The following is a 25,384-nucleotide window of genomic DNA, read 5'->3' on the forward strand; positions in this document are numbered from 1 at the left end:
TTTGGGTCCAGCCTGTCCTAGCAAATCCCAGGACAGTCAAGACTACATTGTGAAAGCATGTCCCAAGTAAATAAAAGGAAAAAGAAATAAGAGTTTGAACAAGATAATGGGTGGACATCCCTCCTCCCATAAGACATGGTCTAGTAAATGAAAATCTCAGTACCAGGTATTGACACACTTCCTTACAAGTTATGGGTCTTGAAGCCCCCTTGAAAGTCCCCAGACAACAGGCGAGGGCTACTTATTTTTGGTCTTGTCTTAATTAGCTTTCTTGAGCAGGAATTTTTTTTATATCATTTATTTACTGAGTGTGTGTGATCATGGCATGGGCAAATTTGAGGCATGGGCAGAGGACAATTTGAGGGTGTTGTCTCTCTTCTCATGTGAGTCCCATTTGATCATGTGATCAAATTTAGATTATCAGGCTTGCTGGCAACGGCCTTTACCTCATGAGCCATTTCACCAAGTCCTGCTATTGCTCTTAATTACCCACCATAACTAGACAGTATAATCCCATTGCTGTGCACTGTGCCCTGTGGTTGTAGGACGTTCAGAATTCAATCTGGAATTGGCTGGGAAACTTCCTCCCTGCAGTCTAGCTTTCATAATACTAAAAAGTGCTATGTAGGCCATCAGGAAAGGCGTCAATGGTCCAGCACTGGGTAAAACATCAACCGTGAAAGTCATAACACTGACTTGTCAGGTGGGGTGTGCCCACAGGTGCAGTAGTGGCATAACCGTTAGGGGTTATCCACATGATCTTTTAAAAACTAAATCTTGTTCCTCGGGAGGGATTTCATGCCTGGCTCTGTTAATCTTGTCAAAAGCCCATGGTTGAGAAGTTCACAGGCCCTGGTGGGAACTTACTATTGCTTTGCTAAACCTTGTCAAATCACCTTCTAAATATTTAAACTTATACCCACAGATTCAGGCTGCTCCTAACTTTGGTCACATCTGCATGTGACATGGCCATTACACTGAGGAACTCATAGAAACTTTACTTATCACCAAAAGTCCTGCAGAGGATCAAGCCAGTCCCATCGTGAGACTCATCCTATGGAGAGAACCGACCCCTGACACTCTTAAACGATACTGTGCTATGCTTGCGGACAGGAGCCTGGTGTAACTGTCTCCTGAGAGGTTTCATCCAGCAGCTGATGGAGACAGATGCAGAGACCTACAGCCAAACATCAGGCAGAACCCAGGGAGTCTTGTGGCAGAGTGGGGGGAAAGGATTGAGTGAACAGAAGAGGTCAAGAACACCACAAGAAGACCCACATAGTCAAATACCCTCGGCTCCTGGGGGCTCAACAGAGACTGAACCACCAATCAAAGAGCACACAGGGGCTGGACCTAGGTCTTCTACACATTTGTAGCAGATGGCAGCTTGGTCTTCATGTGGGTCCCCTAACAACTAAGGCAGAGGCTGTCTCTGACTCTGTTGCCTGCCACTGGTTCTCCTTATCCTAACTGGACTGCCTGGTTGGTTGTCTCTGAGGAGAAGTGGGGGGGGGGGGTTAATGGACAGAGGGATTGATAAGGGTTAGACTTGGAGGAGAAGAGGGGGGAGATTGGGATGTAAAGTGAATAAATTACACACACACACACACACACACAATCAAGGAAGTGAAAATACCAACATGGATCAAGGAGGTGCTAATGAGGCCCACTTCTAGCTGAGAAGTTATTAATAATTGGTAGCTGCTGGGGAGGGAGAGTAGTTTCTCTCTGGGTATGTGCCCTTCCCTAGGTTGGTTGTCCACACTCAGGGACAAGGGCAGAGGAAGGGCTGAGAAGCGGGAGGATATATCAAAATACATGTGTACACATATGAAATTCTTGGTAATAAAAACCTCTATTAAAATGTAACCAGAGGGGTTGGGGATTTGGCTCAGTGGTAGAGCGCTTGCCTAGGAAGCGCAAGGCCCTGGGTTCGGTCCCCAGCTCCTAAAAAAAGATCCAAAAAAAATAAATAAATAAGTAAAAAATAAATAAAATGTAACCAGGAGAAAACAGAATTGAAGAATCTAATGTCATTAGAGAATCTATATGTAAACAGACTTTGTTGTTGCTTTTGCATTATTGATTTTTGTTTATGTGAGACAAGGTTGGCCTCTCCTGAATCTTCTTCCTCTGCTTCTTTTTTTTTTTTTTTTTTGTAAACCAATAGCATATATTTACAGGAGACTTTTTTTGTTTTGTTTTGTTTTGTTTTTAAGACAGGATCTTTTGGGCTGGAGAGATGGCTCAGTTGTTAAGAGCACTGACTGTTTTTCCAGAGGTCCTGAGTTCAAATCCCAGCAACCACATGGTGGCTCACAACCATCTGTAATGGGATCTGACGCCCTCTTCTGGTGTGTTTGAAGACAGTGTACTTACTTAAGAAAAAAAAAAAAAAAAGACAGGATCTTTCTATATATCTCTGACGACCTCAGAATTCACTATGTAGACCAGGCTGGCCTTGAACTCATAGTGCTCTGCCACAGATTTTTTTTTTTTTACACCAAATACTCTTTTCCTCCAGTCCTCTCTCTCTTACTCCCTCTTTGTTTTCTTTTTACTTTCATGCTTGTTTTTACAAAAGGTTTTGCTATCTAGCCTGGGATGGCTTGATTTCTGGTCTCAGTCTTTAGAGTTTCTGGGGTTACAGGCATATGACTATCCCTGTTTTGCCAGAGCTAAATTTTGAGTCTAAGCCTTCTAATTTCAGAGTCCCTGCCCTTAACCACAGCACTGTTCTACATGGCAATTACTGTCCATCTTTACGAATTAGCAGAGAAACCAAACTGTTGTCACCAAATTGAAATTCCATGGGTAAATAAAAACCAAACAATAAAAACTAATCCTACTTCTATGATCATCTTTATGCTTTGTGAATTAATCTTCTCAGTAGCTGCAACCACTTTGTGAATGAAAAGAAAATAAATAGTATTTTGAGGCAGCATCTTGCTATGTCGCACGGGCTGGTCTCACTCAGATTCTCGACCTCAAGCGGTCTCCTTGTTTTAGCTTTCTTAGCAGTTGGGAATACAAATATATACCACAACTCAGAGGTATGTGGTCATTTTTTGTTAATTTTCAGACATGGTCTTACTATGCAGTCAGTCTAGCCTTGAACTTGTGATCCGACTGCCTCTGGATCTATAATTTAGTACAATATGACACCCAGGAACAAGAGGTATTTTATTTTATTTTATTTTTCGGGGCTGGGGATCGAACCCAGGACCTTGCGCTTCCTAGGCAAGCGCTCTACCACTGAGCCAAATCCCCAACCCCACAAGAGGTATTTTAAATCCAGGCAAACTTTGATATAAATGAAAATTCATATTCTATCCAGTGCTAAAGTGAAGTGCTTCTTTTCTGTGGGAACTAAACTCAATTGCATTTGGCTGTACCCTGGGTGGCAATGGAATAACTTAGAGCGTTCTTTGTGTGGGCGCATGCATGTGCATGTGTATGTGTGCCGGTCACAGGACAACTTTTACTGTCAGTTCTAGCCTTGTTTAAGACAGGGTTCCTTAGCCATTGCACACGTAAGCCAGGCCTGCTGGCTTTTGGAGACTCTCCCATCTCTGCCTTCCCTCTTCTTTTTTTTTTTCCTTTTTTTTCCGGAGCTGGGGACTGAACCCACTACCACTGAGCTAAATCCCCAACCCCAACCTTCCCTCTTCTTGTAGACCAGCTAGGATCATAAAGCTTGGGCTAGTGCTTCTGGCTTTTCACTATGACTAGTATCTTGTGTGGAACTCCAAGTTCAGGTGGTCAGGCTTGCAGTGCAAGTATTTTTTTTTTTTTTTTTTTTGTCATTAACCCATCTTTCCCCAGCCCCTAAGGCTCTTTAATAGTGAATATCTGTATCAAAATCAGCTGGAATTTGGGCAGTAGCAAGTGGTAGAGCATTTGCCTGGAACTCAAGGTCCTGAGTTCGAATCTCACCAACACACGCTTGTGATCTTACACAGTTCTACAAAACACACGTAAGGGGAACTACATCTATTTTTGCTAACTCTTCTCTTCCTTAGGGCTGTTTTCCTCTATTTAAGCAATGGCTCCAGTCCTCATTCGAAAGCAAAAGTTCAAGTGCCAAGTCTAGTAACTGATCCTTTTAAAGAACAAAACAAACAAGGAAGAAAAAGGAATAGCGAGAAATAAGCGTCATCGAGTCTTTGAGAATTGAAAAAACTGGCTAAATATTAAGTTAATAGAACTCGTAGTGGGTTGGGATGGGGAGACAACTGCACACAGGGTGCACTCCTATAAAAAAAAAACTTCTCTTCTGCCTGTTTCTCTATTTAGATACCAGAAGGTAAAGATGAGTAAGTTCTGACTCAGGTCAAAGTGATTACGTTTTCCTGGTCAACAAAGGAGTGCCTGACATCCTGCACTGCACATCTGTGGGAAGATTAGCTTTACTGTTAGGCGTTTTAAAGTAAACAGAAACACATGCGGTTAGGGAGATGGTGGAAGAGTTCAAGAGAAATCCAAGGTAGTATGAGGAATTGGGCTACAACGGCTTTGCCAAGAAGTCTGCAAAGTGCACATCAAGAAATAATTCAAATTAAGTTAACCCCGCACTTTACCATCTCCCGGTGAATTTTGTACTATTTCAAACTTCACCCTAGACCTGATGCTGAGTGTGTGTGAAGGGCTTCTCAGTTGAATGGCAGCTAAGCACAGGGATTCACGAGCCTCAGCTGCCTGCTGCTGAGCTGCGCACGTGGTGGGTTCAGAACCTCCTCTGACTTGACAGGTGGGGGTGGGACAAGAAAGGCTGGGCGCCCACACCCCTCCAAGTAAGGCAGTGTGTGGAGCCGAATGTAGGTAAAGGTGGCGGTGAAGCCTTCGAGGGCCCTAGAAAGCTTCGGTGGACCGGTGGGGTGGGCCTCGACTTCAACCCAGCGGGGCGCGGGCGGGGCGGGGCCACACGGAGCTCCGCCCACCGAGTAGCGGAGGTGCCTGGGCGAGAGAGGGGCGGGAGACGCTCTGTCCCACGCTCGCCCTGTGCTCGGTGGTTTAAAGATGGCGGCGGCGGCTGGGGCGAGGAGCCGCCGGAGGGGGAGGGAGAAGGGTAGTCTGTGAGTCGCTGGGAGGCAGCACGGCGCGCGGCAGCGGCTCTGAGGAGTCTGCGTGAGGAGCCGCCGGCAACTCCGGCCCAGAGGGCCTGGGTTTGGGCCGGAGAGGCCGGAGCGGTGCCGGGAGCTCCGAGGCCGGAGCAGAGGAGGAATGTGAGCAGGGGTCGGCGGGGGCGCGGGAGTACGCGAGCGGCGGGATGGGGCAGCAGGTGGGCCGCGTCGGGGAGGCTCCCGGGCTCCAGCAGCCACAGCCGCGCGGGATCCGGGGCAGCAGCGCAGCCAGGCCCTCCGGCCGCAGGCGGGACCCGGTGGGGCGTACCGCAGACGCCGGCTTCAACGTCTTCACCCAGCACGGTGAGTGTGTCCTAAGCCGGCTGAGGGCGTGAGGGAGGCCAGGGGTGGGGTGGGGTCGGGACGAGGTGCGAGGCGGACGGGCAGCCTTCGGGGGGCGAGGGCTGGAGGGGTGCCCGAGAGTGGGGGCGGAATCGGCTGCCATCTGGGCCAGTCACGGGAGGCGAGGCACACCCCTCCCCCCGCCCGGCTAGGCTCTCCAGCCTGGCTGGCAGTGTCTGGGGGCGGCGGCGGCGGCGAGAAGGAATAGGGGTCTTAGGGACCCAGGCTTGAATGTCTTGCTGTCCTGGGACAGGACAGGGCGACTGTCGAACAGTGGATGGTATCCCCAGGAAGGGAAGGATGAAGGCAGGTATGAGCTCAGGTTCAGGTGGTGGGAGGATAAACCGGTTGTTAACGACGGGAACGAGTCGTGCCCCGAGGAATTGGGAAATAGGAACTGAATCTTTAAGAGATTGTGGCATATTCGGTATGTGTTTTATTAATCAGGCGGTGAGCAGTGTCAGAATGGTGAACAGTGAAACCCTTTTCAGTATCTCTTTACTTTCAAGAGTATTTTCTCCAAACTAAAAATGAAGGGCTCTGCCAAACCACCCTGTTCTGCCTATCAGAGTAGGACACAGGATTCTGAGATGGCTGGCGGAGCTCTAGATGGGTGGGCATGGTTAGGGCTTCCATGTGGATATGAACATGAGTTTTTCTTTGAGCCCCATTGGTGTATACATATATGCATACGTGCTCCATGTAATCTGGGACTTACTCGGCCTCATATTCTTCAGAAAAGCTGTTTCTAAACTATTTAAAATTATATTTATTTTTCATATGTATGTCTGTGTGTGCGCACACACACCCATATATGTAGAGGTCAGGAGTCAACTTGGGAATCATTTCTTTCCTACCATGTGGATCCCAGGTATTAAACTCTTCATCAGGCCTGGGGGCAAATGCCTAAACTCTTAAAAAAAGACAAACTTTGAGCACATATTAATTTATATGTCTTTATTAATATACACAAGCTAATAAAAATTAACAAATAATGTAATTAGCGGTCAGAAATAGAGTACAAGAAAGGGTGCAATGAGGGAAATTAAGAATACAGCACTGTAAAGTAGTGACAATGTACACAGCCTGTCTGAGGCCTGAGTTCAAGCCCCAGCAGCCAGGGAGAGAGAGAGACAGAAAGAGAGAAAAAGAGAAAGAGAGAAAGAGAGAAAGAGAGGGGGAGAGAGAGAGAGAGAGAGAGGAAGGAGAGAAGAAGAAGAGGAGGAGGAGGAGGAAGAGGAAGAAGAGGAGAAGAGAGAATGAATGAAAATGAATGAATATTATATTATAAGAGCATTGTTCTGGGGTTGGGGATTTAGCTCAGTGGTAGAGCGCTTGCCTAGCAAGTGCAAGGCCCTGGGTTCGGTCCCCAGCTCCGAAAAAAGAAAAAAGCAAAAAAAAAAAAAAAAAAAAAAAAAAGCATTGTTCTAGGAGCAGAATACCAGAAGCCATCCTAAGACCTGAGAGGCTGGTGATGGAGATGTGCCATCCATAGACAGGACGGGCTAGTAGACACTGGACGGGAGGTAGCAAGCTAGCTTCAGTGATAATACATATAGGAGCAAAGTGAAGGAGAAACTGTCCCACTGCACGTAGCTTGGGGAATGGGAAGGAGGAGAGGTGTAGACTAGTCATGGGAAAGAGAGTTTCAGAGGAAGTGACGTAGCATGCAAAGAGATGATCCCAGGACTTGTAGCTTGGGTGATTTGTGTCCAGGTTCTGCATCTGGACTTCTGAATAACCAGAGGGCCTGGGTTTGGGCTGTTTTTCCTTTTTTAATTTAATATGTATGTGCGTTTAATTTAATTTTATGTGTATGTGTGTTTTGCTGCCTGTACGTCTGTGTACCATATGCCTACCTGACCCACAGAGGCAAGAAGGAGGACATCAGTTCTCTTCCTGTAACTTGAAGGTTGTGAGGTGCTATGTGGGTGCTGGTGACTGAACCCAGGCTCTGAGGAAGAACACTGGTTAAGAGTACTCTTGCGGGGCTGGGGATTTAGCTCAGTGGTAGAGCGCTTACCTAGGAAGCACAAGGCCCTGGGTTCGGTCCCCAGCTCCGAAAAAATGAACCAAAAAAAAAAAAAAAAGAGTACTCTTGCATATATGAGTTCAGTTTGGGCCAAGTATACTAGTACACAACTTTAATGTCAGTACCTGGGAGCCAGAGACAGAAGGATCTCTTTGAGTTCAGGGCCAACCTGGTCTTACCTGTTTTCACCAGTCTTATTCTTATATAAAATGAGGATGTGTTAAAGGTAACATGAAGGTTTTCAACCTGGGTAACTGGGATAATAACAATTTTATTGACAAAGTTGAAAGTTAAAAGATGATGGATAGAATGTGAATATGGCAGCCAAGGACTGATATAAAATGGATTAATAAATACTGAAAGAAATAAATCCTTTTTACTTTGGGGGGGTGGATGGTCCAAGGGATTAAACCGAGGGCCTCATATAAGCTAGTCAGGTACTTTCCCACTGAGCCAAGGCATCTAGCACAAGGAGGAACTTTTTTCTTTTTTTCTTTTTTTTTTTTTAAATATTTTATTTATTTATTATATATTATGATTACACTGTCGCTATCTTCAGACACACCAGAAGAGGGCATCAGACTCGTTTCAGATGGTTGTGAGCCACCATGTGGTTGCTGGGATTTGAACTCAGGACCTTGGGAAGAGCAGTCGGTGCTCTTAACCACTGAGCCATCTCTCCAGCCCAAGGAGGAACTTTTGAATTTAGTTAATATATCCATTCAATTCAAAATCCACCACGCTTCTAACAGTAGTAACCCACAAAGGATGACCTGGCTTTCCTGGGGAGGCTGGGGCTAGTCATGTGAAGACATTTTTTTTTTTTTTTTTCAGAGCTGGGGACTGAACCCAGGGCCTTGTGCTTGCTAGGCAAGCGCTCTACCACTGAGCTAAATCCCCAACCTCATGTGAAGACATTTTTGCTTGTTCCTAAGGAGACAAACTAGTGGGCAGGGGAGGTGGCGCCATGGTCAGGCGGTTGCCTGCCACATCTAAAGCCCTGCCTTTAGCCTCCTGTACTGTTTTCAAACGCTCTCTGAGTTTGAGGCCAGCCTGGTCTACATAGGAAGTACACACTTGCCAGGATTGTGAAAAATAGTCTACCTCATGGAGCTAGCACATAAATCGATATCCTTTTCCAGCTGCATCCTGTAATCCCAGCCTGGGAAAGCTGAGGCAGATGGATTACTGTGTGTATTTGAGATTAGCCTAGGGGTATGTAGTGAGTAGCTGACCAACAAAGCCTGTGTAGCAAGGCCCTGTCTCAAAAACGGGAAAAAAGTGTATTGAATTATTAGCTAGTATATACGTTCGTAACTAAAAGGTGTGGTGTGGGACTGAGGAGTTGACTGAGTAGTTGAGAACTTGCTGCTCTTGTAGAGGACCTGAGTTTGGTTACTAAAACCCATTCTTGGTGTCTCGTGAGTGCTTGTTAATTCTAGCTCCAGGGGATCTGATGCCTTCTGACTTTCTCCAGCGTCTTCTAACACAGACCTGCGCAAACACACACAAACACTAAATAAAAATAAATCTTAAAAGTGTGATAGGTTTTTGAGTGAGTTTATGTGTAGATTTATATTTTAAATTTTATTATTATTGCGTGTATATATATATTTACATTTGTGGGGGCAGTGTGTGTGTGCACACATGTGTTTGAGTAGTGCAGGTGTGCATGGAGATCAGGGAACAGTTTTGGGAGCTCTCTCTTTTGTCATGGGTTCCTGGAGTTGAACTCATGTCTCTAGGCTTGCACAGCCGTTGCTTTTGCTTGTTGAATTGTCTTATTGGCTCTACATCTAGATTTTAATGTAAGTTACATATTTTATGTATCTTAGAAAGTTTATCAGAGTTCATGATTTTTTTCTTTAGCCAAGAATGACAATTTTTCTCCCCAGCTCCGAAAAAAAAGAAAAAAAAAAGAATGACAATTTTTCATTGTTAATATGAGTAAGCAGTTACAATAATTTGCTTTGCCAGAAATGTTTTTAGAAATGTAATTAGGAGGAATGAAATAGACCTTTTTTTTAGGTACGAAGGAATGAGGTGCTATATGTTTTGCTAGTTTTTTAGTTGATGCTTTACTGGTGAGCCAATGTTTTGTGCTAGTAATGTAGTGTTGAATGTATACTTGTCTTTTTGTTGTTGGTTTTGAGACAGAGTATTGTTGTGTGTCCTTGGCTGGCCTTGACCTTCTGACAGTCTTAGAGGTGTGTGCCATGTCTAACTGCTTCATCTGCCATTGGCATCCAGCTTACTTTTCAACAGTTAAAGGAATTTCAAGTCTGGGTTGCTTTCTTCTATCTTTTCTTTGAAAATTATATTAAAAATAAACTACAAATCATGAAGTTGTGAATAATAAAATCTTTCTTTAAACTCACTATTTGAAATAATTGGAATTTTTCTCTCCTGTGTCTGTAGTGCATTTTTTTTTCTTTTTTCTTTTTTTCAGAGCTGGGGACCGAACCCAGGGCCTTGTGCTTGCTAGGCAAGCGCTCTACCACTGAGCTAAATCCCCAACCCCCTGTAGTGCATTTTTAAGTCTTTACCGAATAAGTTGTGGATACTGCCAAGTGAAGTGATATTCCAGAAAGATAATGTGATCTGATAAAGCCATCACTTACGGTTCTTTGTTCATTGAAACAGTTTCTGTGTAGCTCAGGCTGGCATTATTTATTTAAGATCGAGTCTCTTGTAGCCCAGGGTGGTCTGAAACGATAACTGAAGAGAGCTTTGAGTTCCCAGTTTCCCTGCCTCCATTCCCAAATACTGAGATTATAGATGTGCACCACACACATGGGACTTGTAGGCTGGTCTTGAACTCTATAGTGTACCTCCACTTCTAAATTGTAGGTGCTATCATGTCTGGTAGTGGTCACTAATTGTTATTAGAATCAAACTTCTGTTATTTTTAGATAAATCCTCACTCTATATCACTAGCAGGCCGGCCATGTAGGCCAGAAAAAATTTTTCTTATTTCTATCTCTACATCTACATATATGTTTTGCTGACCACAGTAGAATGTGCCTGTAATCCAGCACTCAGGTGGTTCATTGAAAGCTATGAGTGTGGAGGAGTGTGATATACTCACTATTCAGACTCTCCAGTAGCAGTGGACCGTATTGGGTAACTGGTTCAGAACGACTGAGCAGAAGAGACAGCTGAGAGCTCACATTGCCATCCACAACCATCACGCAGAGAGGAACATTGGAAATGGCTCTAGTTACTTCCAGTGACATACCTTCTTAAAGAAGACCACACCTCTTCTAATCCTTCCCAGTTTCACCAACTGGGACCAAAGATTCAAATATATGAGTGCATAGGGGCCATTCTCATTCAGACCACCACGCTTTGCATTCCTTATTAGAACCTGAATTGGGTAGGTGTTCTTGGGTGGCTACAGTGTTCATTTAAATCACATACATATTCTTCCTTTTATATATTTCTATAATAGTTTGAAAGATTTTAAAATGAAAGTAACAATTTACTTGATACAAGTAAAAGTAAGGGGTTGGGGATTTAGCTCAGTGGTAGAGCGCCTGCCTAGCAAGCACAAGGCCCTGGGTTTGGTCCCCAGCTCCGGGGAAAAAAATAAACAAACAAACAAATAAAAACAAGTAAAAGTAGGGTAGGGCTGGAGAAATGGCTAGTATAGTTGTATCTCACTGACTGGAACGGTAAGCTTCTAGTTCATTGAAAGACACTGTCTCAGAAAATAAGGTGGAAGAAGATTGAAAAAGGCACCTCATATCAATCTCTGACCTCCACGTAGGCAAACGTGGTGAACTCGCCCACCCACGTTCTCGAGCATATACACACACACACAGGAAAACCAGAGCAAATATAAGAAGACTGTAGGTAGTTATTTTTTCCTTGATAACAGGATATCCAGATACTGAAGGTCATTTTGTCTTGAACATAAATGTAAATATGTGGAGAGGGGTATCATCTTATAACATTCGAATATATAATTGAAGTACTCCAATAATCTTGCATTAGAATTTATAATATCTGCCTAAGGTATTCCATCTAGTTTATTACTAGATGGAATTATTATGTGTAATTTGTAGGAACCTTTTAATTTCTTTTTTTTTTTTTTTTTTTTCGGAGCTGGGGACTGAACCCAGGGCCTTGCGCTTGCTAGGCAAGCGCTCTACCACTGAGCTAAATCCCCAACCCCAAACCTTTTAATTTCTAGATAGCCTATCAGGCCTGTGCTGCAAAGAACTTTGAGCCGTGGAGCCATCTCGCCAGCCCAGAGCATTTCCTCTCTCCATAGAAGGGTGGACAAAACTTACTAATTGACATGTTAATGGCTCAAGTTGTTAGTGAGCATCTTCATTTCAGAAGTTATCCTGCCCTGGCCTGGCCTCCACCTGAGAGAATCCTCTTGTCCCTGTTTCTGAGTGTTGGAGTTAGAGGAAGGTGCCACCTGCCCAGCGAGAAGATTTATGTCTATTGTTTTTAATTGTGTGGTCTTGCATATGAATGTGCATGGTAGTACAGGCATCTGTAGAGGTCAGAGGCTTTGGACCCCTTGGAGTTGGAGCTACAGGTAACACAGGCCGTCAGGTGGAAGCCAAACTCCGGTGTTCTTCAGAGCAGCACCTGTTCTTGGCCACCTACTTTGCCATCTCTCTAGCCCCAACCACCAATCTTTACATTTTTCTTTTTTTTTTTTATTTTTAAATGTTAAAAACTTTTGTGTGCAAAAGTAAGAAATTTTGTGCAACAATTCCTTTTTAGCAACCACTGCCTTTTGGGGTTACATGCATACTCTGAGAATATCATACAAATTAGAACACTGCTTTCAGTCAAACATCCAATCACATAAAAGCATGGATGAGTACACACTCAATAGAATAGTATCTCAGATTTAGTCTGGATTCCTTGAAGAAGCAGTAACTATACTGGGCTGTCATTCATGGTGCTTCTGTAAGTGTGCTGAGTGAGTGGTGACGCTCTGGCTTTCCACAGTGAGCGCTGCCAGAGCTGGGTTTTGATGAGCACAGAGCCCGCTCAGCAGGCTCAGGCCATTTGTATTCTCTGGTTTGCTGTCTAGGAGAGGACTGGCTCAGAAATCTTTGAATTGATGTGGACAAGTCAGAGGTATCACTCTTATTAAATAGTGCATACACATATTTTCATAATCTGTACTTTGTTTGTGTTAATTATAGCAAACTGAAAAGATATACTGAGTTAAAACCCAAGATTGTCACTTAGTATTTTGTAATTCCAGGTAATTACTAAGAAAATATTCTATGAAAACTAACAATATATTGCTAGTGTCCTCCGTGTGTTCTTTATTTGTAAAAAGGCTGATGCCTGAAGCTTTTTGTTATAGTAGCTCCTTGATTGATTTAAAGATTGCATTTACTGTGCAAAGACACCTCAATACAGAAAACAAATGTACCATGGAGGAGAGCTTATATAGTAGTAAATAGTTGGGCCTGATGGCAACATCTTTAATCTCAGTACCAGGGAGGCAGAGGCCAACTTGGTCTACACAGGGAGTTCCAGGACAGCCAGAGCTATATAGAGAGACCCCATTTAAAAAAGTTTTAAGGTTTATTTGAATCTTTTAAAAAAGATTTAATTAGTTTTATGTGTATGGGTATTTTGCTGCATGTATGTCTGTACCACATATGTGCAGTGCCCACAGTGGCCAAAAGAGGGCATTGGAGTAGCAGACAGGTGTGAGCCATCAGGGTATTGAACTAAGTCTTCTGGAAGGTGCTCTTAACCTCTCCAGCCCAGTTTGTGGGCACACAACAGAAACCACTTTTGTTCCTTTAGTGTTTTAGTTAGCATACAAATAAATGGTTTTCATTCTGACATTTTTGTATGTATGTATGTACTTTCGTTGTACATATAGTTGAATGAAAAAAAAAAAAAGAAATAAAAAGGAGAGGCCATGACTGCTTCTAGATATGGTGAAGGAGATTTATTATAGGTATGTGGGAGAGCACAGCCAGAGGCAGAGCCGAGAGTCCAGAGTGAACAGAGCTTCTGGGGGAAGAGTAGTAGCCCAGCTCCTGGGATGGAAAGTTCAGGGTAGAAACCCTCTACCAGGTAGGGACTGGGGTGCTGGGAGAACTAGAGGCCAGGTCTGCTTTGATGTGTTAAACAGGCACCTCAGCCATTTGCCTGGGATTCTCTGATATCTGTCATATTATAGTACATAATTTATAGTCAGTGGAGGTGCTTTGAACAAACCTGAGTATTCTTTGTAGTTGTTGGTGGGTTTAAAAAAGTATTTTATATCTGCCTTTATTTTCTTACTATGCTCTCCGCCCCGATTGGCCTATTTTTAGCTTAACTGTATTTTACCACCTATATTTGAGACAGTCCTACCTTGTAGCCCTCACTGGCCTGGAACTCATTATGTAATCCAGGGTGGCCTTGAATTCCAGCCAACCCTCCTACCTTGGCTTTCAGAGCAAGCAACCATGCTTGCCTTTTAAGTCTTCAAGAAAAACTTCACAAAAGTCTATCTTTATCATCTATTTCATTAAAAGTTTTTATTATGTTCTATAATTAGCCTTGTTATTTAGAAAAGTTCTAATGCTTTTATAAGTTCTTTGACCTAATTATTTCAAGGCTTTTCTTGAAATTGTTAACTGTGTTCAAAAAGAAGTGTCATCTTAGTGATGGGCTGTGGTTGCCAAGGTGTCTTCAGCTCTGAGCAAGTAGGTTGCTTCCTTCTCAAGTCTCATGAGGTCACACACTCAGTATAGTTTAGTGTAGTTTGGCTTTGTTTGTTTGTTTGTTTGCTTTGTTTTTGTTTTTGTTTTGTTTTGTTTCTTGAGACAAGGTCTCACTGAGTAGCCCAGGCTGGTGGTGAACTTGGAGCAATCCTCCTGCTTCTGTCCTGGGACTGTAGGCATGAGCCAACATCCCCTGCGTCTTTCTTGTTCCTTTTGGCAGTGTGTGGAATTCACTTGGTTCTGGAAGTGAACCCAGTGCCTCATGCATGCTAGGCAGTGCACTACCACTCGCTTGGAATTTTGTCCCATCTTTTCATTTTTATTTTTTCTTTTTTTTTTGGTTCTTTTTTTCGGAGCTGGGGACCGAACCCAGGGCCTTGCGCTTCCTAGGTAAGCGCTCTACCACTGAGCTAAATCCTCAGCCCCTATTTTTATTTTTTCAAATTCGTTGTCTTAAATTGTAAAGGTTTGATACGGTCAGTGTGGAAAGAGTTTGTCATAAGAAGGAACCTTTACACATACCAGTTTTGGAGTTCATTGTCTTTCAAGTTTAGGACATTTTGATCATTTCTCTGCTTTCCACAACACTTGCTTTTTCTCTTCTTATGACTTTATAGTATAAATTTATTCACGTTGATGTCTTCACGATTGGTTTTTCAATTAGTAAATGTTCTCGAATTCTTTGCTGATTTGCTTGCACTTGTTTCTTCCGTACTCTATGTACTTGAGCAGTTGCTGGTGGTGTGTGTTGGCAGGACTCAGGTATAGAAACAGTGGGCTTAAGCAGTTCATAGAGAGCTCACTGGCCAGATAGAGAAAGAACTCAAGGACAGGAATGCAGCAAGGCCTGTCCAGGAACAGGAAGTGGAGGGCTGCTAAACGCTCACCAGTATTTATTTATTTAGTTTCCTGTTTTGGGTTCTGTTTGCTTGTTTTATTCTCCTTTCTAATTCAGTCCATATTACACTTAACTAATTTTTAACCTTCTGCTCTGATGAATAGGACAGGCCATATAATGTTAATATCTTGGCCTCAGTTTTTAAGTTTTCGGGACTGTCACTGTGATGACTGTAGCTGTTAAGAGTCTTTCACCGTCTATAATATCTTGAGCTAAAGGATATATTGTAATGGAGACTGAAGTGATATATAGGATGTATAGTCTTTTCTCTACTAAATATTTGTCAGTAGCACTCTGCTTACAATTGTGGCATTTGAAATGTGTCTAGATATTGCTGGATGTCTCGATATATGCAGCCTTCTGTTGCTGAGAACCACTAACCAAAAATGTCTTTGGCTGCTGTCAGCCTACCACTGTGAGCATGTCAGGATGCATTTGCAAGTTGGGAAGGTCTTTGCCACCTTTTGTAGCAACTTTCAAATTGTTTTTTTTTTCAAACTTATTGTCCCCTACCCCCAACCCCCGTCCCCCAACAGGGTTCTCTTTGTAGTCCCAGCTGTCCTGGAGCTCCCCTCTGTAAACCAATCTCTGTCCACAAACCTACAGATTCACCTGCTTTTGCCTCCTGAGTTCTAGGATTAAAGGTGTGTGGCACCACGCCTTTTTAAAATTTGGGATACCAGTAGTCAGCCAACATTTATTATTCTTATGCTGATTTGTTTATGTTGGGGTTAGCATTTGCAGCATGATTCGTGTGTGTAGGTCAGAGGACAACTGCTCTTTGATCCCAGGCACTGAAGCAGGTTTTGAGACTTGGTAGCAAGCACCTTCACCTACTGAGCTGTCTTACCAGCCTAACATGCTTTCTTAAACGCTTTGATTAGAGTTAGAGAGCTTGTCATTTGGATCATTGTTTTACATCTCTGGATTTCTCCACATTTCCCTCTGGTTTTTCTTTTTCCTATGAGCAAGTAGTATATATATGAAGGTTATTGGTTGTTTTTAAGGAAAAATATTTGTGGGGCTGGGGATTTAGCTCAGTGGTAGAGCGCTTACCTAGGAAGCGCAAGGCCCTGGGTTCGGTCCCCAGCTCCGAAAAAAAGAACCAAAAAAAGAAAAAAGAAAAAAAATTTGTGATTTGGGTTCTTAGAGTGAAGGTTATTGGTTGTTTTTAAGAAAAAAACAATTTGTGATTTGGGTTCTTAGAGGTTTAATGATTTAGAAGTGGAAGAAACCTTAAGAATTGTGATTTTGATAAAGTTGATTTACAGACAGGCAGACTGATGCCTGGAGAGCTGACAGCCTGTAACTGGATGCAGAGGACTGGAGGAAGGAAGTCCCTCTTCTTACTCTTTATCATTGTAACAAAAGGCAGACCCATAACAGAAACTCTGGGAGGTGTACATCCTCTGGTTTTACACAGGGATGTTTCACTTAGAGATTGTTTCCGGCCATTGGCTTGACTCCCCACCCCACATCCCCTCTTTAGACAGACTTTCTGGTAGCCCAGGCCAGCCTAGAACTCAGTGTGTTGCTGAGTGTGCTCCTCCTCCTCCTCCTCCTCCTCCTCCTCCTCTTCCTCCTCCTCCTCCTCCTCCTTCCTCCTCCTCCTCCTCCTCCTCCTTCCTCCTCCTCCTCCTCTTCTTCCTCCTCCTCCTCCTCCTCCTCCTCCTCCTCTTCCTCCTCCTCTTCCTCCTCCTCCTCCTCCTCCTCCTCCTCCTGCTGCTGCTGCTGCTGCTGCAAGCACACCTGGCTTTGTGAGGTCAGTGTAGGAGAGCTCCTAGCAGCTGCACGTGCTCTTGTCAGCTGAGCTGCATTCCCAGCCCCCAGCAGCCATCCTAGGAGATAGTCTATGTACACATTTTTCTCTGTGTTCCAAAGCCTTTATCATAATACAGAAGGAGGTGTGTGGCATACCATTTATTAAAGGTAAATGGATTAGTTAATTTGATACTAGATAGTTTGTAGAAATCGTGTTTAATGATTTTAGTCTCATGTTTTTAGACTTAAAATAACTTAATAAAACAAGCATATATAATTACTATCAGGAGATAATGTTTCTTTTAAATAGTTTGGGATAAAAATAGGTGGTAGAGACCTGTAATCCCCTCAGCTCTGGAGGCTTAGGCAGAAGAAGCCAGAGTTTAAGGCCTGTCTGGACTAGAGTGAGTTTCTAAGCAGCGTGGGCACTGAGGCCTTTGGACTGATGGCAGAGCTCTTGCTTAGCAGTGCGAAGCCCCACATTCAGCCCCCAGTGGTGGCGAGTGACAGGCTTAACAACGTGGCTTTTCTAACTTTAAACAGATTTTTTTTTTAAGTTTTCTTCATTGTTGTCTGCTTTTGCATGCATTTATCTAGTTTTTGGTGTGTGTGTGTGAGAGAGTGTTCCCATGCCCACATGCATATGTGTGCTTTCTAGGCAAGTGTTGTAGCATTGGGCCAAACCCCCACTCCTCATTATTTTTTGAGATAAAGTTTCTTACTAAACCTGGAGTTGACTAGACTTGCTGGACAGCAAATCCCAGAAATCTTTCTGTTTCTGCCTTTCTGGTGCTTGGTTGCTGGTGTGTGTTACCTGGTCTGACGTTTTATATGGATGCTGGAGTCAGAACTCATATCTCTCTGCTTGCTTAGCAAGCTCTCAGTTGACTAAGATCTTCCCAGGCCTCACTGTTCACCCAGAGCTGGCCTTGAACTCCTAAGCCACCTCCTGTGCCTCTTGAGTGCAGCACTCTCTCTGTCCAGTTCATGCTTGTGCTCCTGAGGCTTTGGGTTGTCTTGGTGGATCCTTGCAGTTATAACATAAAGCTGTAAGCGATTGTTTGTTTGTTTTTTGAGACAGAGTCTCACTGTGTTGTTCTGGCTGGCCTGGAGCTTGCTGTATAGATCAGGCTAGTCTCAAACTCAGAGACATGCCTTTACCGCCTCCCAAGTGTCAGTCTTAAAGGCATGCGCCACCACACCTGGCTGTGCCATTTGTAAAACATGCTGTTAATAGCGCAGGCTTTGTGTTAGACCAGGTGAATTTAAGATCCTCAAATTAATGATTTTGGTAGCTTGATTAAGTATAAACAGATTTAGAACTAGACACCTTAGAAGTCATTTGTTTGTAGGCAATTTTTCTTTTTTGATTACTTTCCAATGATTTTTTATTGGATATTTTTAATTTACATTTCAAATGTTATTCCCTTTTCTGGTTTTCTGTCCCTAAGTCCCCTATCCCATCTCCCTCCCCTTCTATAAGGGTGTTCCACCTCCCAAACCACCCTTATTTTTCTCTATGTGTTTTTTTTCCCCTCATCAATAAAATGATAGGGTTGGGAGTACCTACCTGACAGAGTTGTAAGAAATAAATCATTGTTATGTGTAAAATTCCTGGAGCGCGTGGTACATAAGTACTCAGAAGACAGTAGTTGCTAGTACTTAAAACTTTTTCGGAGCTGGGGACCGAACCCAGGGCCTTGCGTTTGCTAGGCAAGCGCTCTACCACTGAGCTAAATCCCCAACCCCAGTACTTAAAACTTTTAACAAATTACAGTTAATTTTATTTGTGGGCATGTAGCACTGGGATCGAATCTAGGGCCTCTCACATACCAGGCAAGTGTTCTACCTGAGTTGTATATAATTCTGCTTTTCCTGTTTTTTTCTGTTGTTTTATGTTTGTTTGGTTTTGGTTTTTTGGTTGAAGCACTTCAGATAGCTCCAAATGCATTTTTAAAAAGTCTGAAAAATGTTAAAACCAAGATGATTTTGAGATATTAACATATGGTATCATATTTAGGTATTCTATGCTTTGGCTTAATTTCCATGTTTCTGAATGTATACATAAGCGCACGTGCACACACACCCCAACTTTCTGATTGGATGTCTTTGTTCAGCACTTAGGGGAATAACTTATTCCTCTCTTAGAAGGAATTGGGTACCACACTTTTGAGGTAGAGGCAGGATGATCAAGAGTTTAAGGTTATCCTTAGATATGTAGTGAATGCAAGGCCATCCTTGGCTATAGGAGACCCTTCCTCCCTCCTCACTCCCTCCCTAAAGGGACAAAGCATATTTTAAAATGATCCTAAAAATACTTCTCTCAAGTAGCTCTGCTAGAAAAGGAACGGAGAGCTAGTGGAGCTCAGTTCAGAGGTGCTGGTGAGTCATGGCACGTAGAGGGCAGGATCACTACAGTGGAGCATGGTGGAGCCCCTGGAGCTGACATGCTATGAGAAACCAAGTCTGCGCGCTGGCCTTTCCATTGTGTGTTGCAGGGTTCTGGTGTCTTTGCCTCTGTGCATCTGTCTGGTGTACTTTTCTTCCAGCTGGCTTTCTCAGTTTTGGCTTGTCTGTAGGGTGTAATGGCTGCTTGGCTCTTCTTTATCATAGCTCTTAAAATATTCTTTGGCATTTATTCCTACTGCTGAAGGGCTTGGTTTTTCTTTTAAGCTGTAAATGATTTATTTATTGAAAGGCTAGTGATTTCAACCATTTGAACTCAGAAGGTGTGGCAGGTCTTGGTGTCTGAGTTCTTGCAGCCGTGTTACTGTGGCAGCACAGTGGATTCACACACACACACATCTCTTCATTATAGTCTCTCTCACACACACACACACACACACACACCTCTTTATGCATATGTAGCACCTACCCTTCTCTGTTCTATTAGTTATTTGTAGGACCTTTTTTCTTTTTTTTTTTTTAATTTTTTTTTTCGATTTTCTTTAATTTTCCCAGTTTCCGGTCAAACATCCCCCTCCCCCCTCCCCTTTCTTATCGGTGTTCCCCTCCCCACCCTCCCCCCATTGTCCCCCTCCCCCCAACAGTCTAGTTCACTGGGGGTTCAGTCTTAGCAGGACCCAGGGCTTCCCCTTCCACTGGCTTTTTTCTTTTTTTAAAAAAAAATTTTATTAGATATATTTCTTTATTTACATTTCAAATGTTATTCCCTTTTCTGGTTTCCTGTCCATAAGCCCCCCATCCTCTCCCCCCTCCCCCATATGGGTGTTTCCCCACCCACCCACCCCCTTTACCATCACCACACACACACACACACACACACACACACACACACACACACACACACATTCCCCTGCACTAGGGGTCCAACCTTGGCAGGACCAAGGGCTTCCCATTCCATTGGTGACCCAATGAGGCTATTCTCTGCTACGTATGCAGTTGGAGCCCTGGGTCAGTCCATGTATAGTCTTTGGGTAGTGGTTTAGTCCCTGGAAGCTCTGGTTGGTTGGCATTGTTGTTCATATGTGGTCTCGAGCCCCTTCAGTTCTTTCAATCCTTAAAAATATGGACCGCTTCACGAATTTGCGTGTCATCCTTGTGCAGGGGCCATGCTAGTCTGCTCTGTATTGTTCCAGTTTTAGTATAGGTGCTGCTGAAAGGAGCACAGGACTTTTCTATTTATTTACTTGTTGTGTAAGTAAATATATAAATGTGCGGGTATGTGTGTTCCATGGTGGAGGTCAGAGTCTCAATAACTTGAGGGGGTGGGTTCTCCCCGTCTAAGAGGATTCCAGAGATCAAACACAGATTATCAGGCTTCATAGCAAGTGCCTTCCTGCAGAGAGATCTCACTTGTGTTGCGTCCCTTCCCCTCTCACTTTACACTAGCGGGAGCATATACACTGGTTTTCAATTTTGTCTCTTACACACTGCCCTTAATTTGTATTGGCTGATTCTTCTACATCAGCAGTTTATTATTAGTGTGTGTGTGATGCGTATGTCAGTGAGTGTGTGGAGTTCGCTGTCTTCCTCCTTTATGTGGTGGTCTAGTTTTCTTTCTGTTGTGATGAAACACTAACCAAAGACAACTTGGGGAGGGAAAGGATGTTTGCCTTAGAGGTTTCTGCCATTATCAGGGAAGCCAGGGCAGAACTTGAGGCAGGAACTGGAACAGAGACCATGGAGTGATGCTGTTTACTTACTGGCTTGCTTCCTAATTTCATTCAGCTCCCTTTCTTATACAGTACCGACCCACCTGCCTAGGGATGGTACCACCCACAGTGGGCTGGAGCCTGTTTCATCAATTAGTAATCAAGAAAATGCCTCACGGACATGCCTACAGGCCAATCCCAGGGAAGCAGTTCCTCAGTAGGGTGTGCTGAATTGACAACTAAAGCTAACTGTTGACTCAAGTTGCCAGGCCTGTGGCAGCAAACACTTTCTTGCTTTTTCTTTTCTGAGACAGGATCTCTCACTGTATCCTAATCTGACCTCAAACCTGTGATGATACTCTACCTCATTGACTCCTTTTATGTGTGGAGCTTGAAGTCAGCCTTGGTGGTGGTCTTCAGGAAACAGGTCTGTTAGGTTGGGCTGACTAGCCACTGACACCCCCCCCCCCAATCTGCTTTTACCAACTGAACCATTTCCTAAGTAACACCCCCTTTTTAAGGGATTTGTGTCATCTCATTGTATGGGTGAATTTCATTATTTACTAGGTTGTATATACAGTGCTACAGTGAAAAATGTGAACTATCAGTTTAGACAATGATACTACCACTGTCGAATACTTTTTACCTGCCATTTTGTGAATACAGTGAACATCCTTATCCCACAACATACCTGGCGTTATTAGAAGTGTTTCAGATTTGGGAGCTTTTAGACTCTGCATAGAGTCTGTAGATTCTGCAGGTTGAGTATCCCTAACTTAAAATTCTGAAGTCTGAGATGATCCCAAATCTAAAACTTGTTTTTTTTTTTTTTTGTTTTTGTTTTTGTTTTTTTTTAAAAGAAGCATTTGGGATATTGAGTCATTTCGAATTTAGGAACATTTGTTTTGGAGTAAGCATGCACAACCTGTACAACATTCTGTGTGCTTTGAGTCTATTTCTGGTCTTTCTGTTCTTGTTATGTTGATTTGCCTGTTTAACTGTGTACCAGGATCTCACTTTTTTTTTTTTTTTTTGGTTCTTTTTTTCGGAGCTGGGGACCGAACCCAGGGCCTTGTGCTTCCTAGGTAAGCGCTCTACCACTGAGCTAAATCCCCAGCCCCCCTTTTTTTTTTTTTTGGTTCTTTTTTTCGGAGCTGGGGACCGAACCCAGGGCCTTGAGCTTCCTAGGCAAGCGCTCTACCACTGAGCTAAATCCCCAGCCCCGATCTCACTGTTTTATTGTACTTTTGCAATATGTAGCATAACATGATGGTCAGGATCTAGATGAGCTAAATTGCACAACTAAATTGAGACAGGGTTCTCTAGGTAGCCCTAGCTGTCATGGAACTCCTCTTTATAGACCAGGCTGACCTTGAATTTAGAGGTTCACCTGCCTCTTGAGTGCTGGGATTAAAGGCATGTGCTACCACTGCTTGGCCATTTGTATTTATTTCTAATTACTGAATTTAAAGGGATGGAGTCAACAGAAGAATGAAAACATTTTCTTGGATTTTTCAAAAATAAAATTCAGGTATTTTGGGGTTAGGGGTTTAGTTCAATAGTAGAGCTTGCTAAGCCTTGGGTTGGGTCCTCAGCTCTAAAGGTAGGAAGAGCAGAGAGATCTTGCTTTGTCTCCAAACTTGGGAAAAACCCCACAGGCGTTTGCTACCCTTTCTCTAGTAAAGTGCATTTCAGTACATCAGAGAGAGAATGTAAACAAAAACTGAAGCAAGCCCCTTAGCACAAAGAGTAAGTTTAATTTCTGGATAAATGTTTTATTCACTTCGTTAATTCTGAACCTTCTAAACTAGAGTTCTTAAGTGAAGGAGAAAGAGTTCATTGACCTGTTTTGAGACAGCCTCATAATGTCGTCAGGCTGGCCTTGTACTTGAGCCTGCATTCTCTTTGTTCTGTTTCAGGTTCAGAACTGTTGGGGTCACAGGCTCAAGCCACCATAGTCATCTTAGAACCCCTCCCACACTTACCATCCTCACACTAGCATTAATACTTTACATTTTTTATTTTTTCTGTTTCCCCTTAGGTTGCATATTTCTTGAAGGCTGCGTCCTCTGTTCTGCTGAGTGCAGTTTATTAAGGAGCAGAGAACAGTAACAGAAGTGATTACAAAGCACTGAACATTTCAGCAGTCATTTCAGAATACAGCTCAGTGACTGACATACTGGGAATCAGCCACTTGATTTGATAGAATAACCAAAGCTGCCTACTTGCTGGTTATTGTTGTTACATCATCATCATCATTATTATTATTATTATTATCATTACTATTACTACTACTACTACTATTATTATTATTATTATTATTATTATTATTATTATTGAGACAGAGTCTCATGGAAACCAGGCTGGCTTTGATTTTGAACTTGCTATGTAGCCAAAAGTGACCTTGAAGTTCTGATGGTCCAGCTTCCATCTCCCAGGTCCAGTTCTCATCTCACCCTGTAGCTTAGGCTGGGCTGAAAGTAACTGTAACTCAGGTTGGCCTGGAATTTGTGGGGATCTTTCTTCCTCACTTTCCCAAGTGCTGGGATTATAAACTTTGCACTCAGATCTTGTAGCTCAGCTCTGTTCCCCTTTTAGATTCATCTGTGTGTGTGCATGCGCGTGCATGCGTGCGTGTGCATTCGTGCGTGTGCCTGCCTGCCTGTGTATATGCTATGTGTGTGTGCCCTTAGAGGTCTGGAGAATGTATCAGATCCCCTGGAGCTGGACTTACAAGCAATTGTAAGCCACCCATCCTAAGTGCTGGGAACTGAACTCAGGCCGTCAAGTGCTGTTAACTGCTAAGTCATCTTCCACAGTCCCCTCAGATCTTTTTATTCAAATGAAGTATCTTGTGACTCTTCAAATAGAACATACTTAGTCCAAATAAGGCATTAGTAACTATTAAAAATAATGTAGAGGAAGACTGCAAGGTAATATTCTATTCCTTAAAAATGTCATAAGTTTAATTTCCATTCCTTGAAAATGTCATGATTTTAATTTTCTTCAAGAAGGAAGCGTGGGCTTTCTGTCTCATTCTTAGGTGATGATTTATAAAGGACTAGCACTCCCACAATGTTAGTCTGTAGTTTATAATGTACACGTCAACTGGCAAGAAGGAGAAATCTGGAAATAAGGCACACCTTTTTATTCTTTAAAAAGTACAATCAGTAACCTTTACTTTTTTGATGTAGATATTTACTAAATTGTATCAAATGATGTCTCTCCTAATAAGTGAAGATTAAATTATTAAAGATTTCCTGCTTTGTTATGATTTCATATTGTATCTAGTACATTTGTAGTTTGTAAGTTTAAAAGACCATTAATAGATATTATGAAAATCTCAGTAAAGGAAATTGTAGTTTAAAATATCGATAGTGATAAGTTTTGCATTTTGTTTTGTGGTTGTGCTGGGGATTGAACTCAGGTCCTCATGTACACTAAGCAACCATTCTATCACTGTGCTTGTTAATTCTTTTTGGGCAGAAAATAAAGATCACTAAAACCAGGAAGACCTCAGTTGGACCAAAAATAAGAGTCACATAGACAAACAACCTTAGAAAAAGCTGTTTGCACAAGGCCCTGGGTTCAGTCCCCAGCTCCGAAAAAAAGAACCAAAAAAAAAAAAAAAAAGAAAAAAGAAAAAGCTGCTTGCAAGGTTGGCACTTGCGGCTCTCTGGGAACTTGGGTTTTTGGAAGTTTCCCTCCTTTCTCAGGTCTGAAAAGAATTAATCACTCTATTACACTCTACAAAGTGGTTGATAGTGGACATCTGCATTCTTCCTGGGAGTCTGAATTTTTGATAGAGAATAGGAAGAGGGTGTTTATGGTCCTATCCCCAGAAGAAATACAGAAGCTTGCCTTGGAGACAGCATTTGATCACGTGCCCTGCTGCTGAGCTACATCCTTTTGGAAAGAGCGCCTGCTTCCTTCTAACTGCCTTGTGCCAGTGGTTCTGATGGCTATGCTTGGTTCTTTGCTGGATAAGTCATAGCCCTCCACCTGTTTGGTTAGAGCTCTTTGCTAGTAAGTCAGAGTGTGACTCCCTGCCCTGATGGATTGTCAGCTGATAATGGTCCACGTGGGTAAAGGGAGCAGGGACGACAGATGGGGTTGGGTGGTGGTGGTGGTGGTGGTGGTGTGGGTGGTGTGTTTAGAATCCCTGTGAGTAAGAAGACACACCTGGACCAGCTGCGGGGAGGCAGATAACTGTACTTGGGGTAATTCAAGCCTTATACAATTTTGGGAGGTGAGGGTGGTAGAAACAACCAGGATGGGCAAAGACCATTGGCTGAAGGCTTAGGGTACCAAAATGCCTCATTAAGCATGAGGAAGCATTTTAGAAATCTCAGGTGCTAGCTGAACAGGTTCTTATCACAAGAAAGTTAGTTGAACCTGATAATCTGTAA

The 25,384-nt window shown here is 43.1% G+C and overlaps 1 protein-coding gene and 1 non-coding gene across 10 annotated transcripts in view; one reads left to right on the forward strand and one right to left on the reverse strand.

Annotated features, from left to right (window-relative positions):
• The first annotated feature begins 4,953 nt into the window (after window positions 1-4,953).
• Abl2 (ABL proto-oncogene 2, non-receptor tyrosine kinase) overlaps window positions 4,954-25,384 on the forward strand; it is a 95,869-nt gene continuing 75,438 nt past the window's right edge. For 3 of the 9 annotated variants that reach the window (XM_006250052.4, XM_006250047.4, XM_006250051.4), the window contains exon 1: window positions 4,955-5,426. In XM_006250052.4, the coding sequence (XP_006250114.1) occupies window positions 5,270-5,426 (157 nt within the window). In that variant the 5' untranslated portion in view covers window positions 4,955-5,269. 9 annotated transcript variants of the gene reach the window in all.
• On the reverse strand, window positions 20,383-20,489 carry LOC120096449 (U6 spliceosomal RNA). Its single transcript, XR_005492855.1, has one exon. It is a non-coding gene; the product is annotated as a U6 spliceosomal RNA (small nuclear RNA).

This window comes from Rattus norvegicus, chromosome 13, assembly GCF_036323735.1.
Source record: "Rattus norvegicus strain BN/NHsdMcwi chromosome 13, GRCr8, whole genome shotgun sequence".
Classification (NCBI taxonomy): domain Eukaryota; kingdom Metazoa; phylum Chordata; class Mammalia; order Rodentia; family Muridae; genus Rattus; species Rattus norvegicus.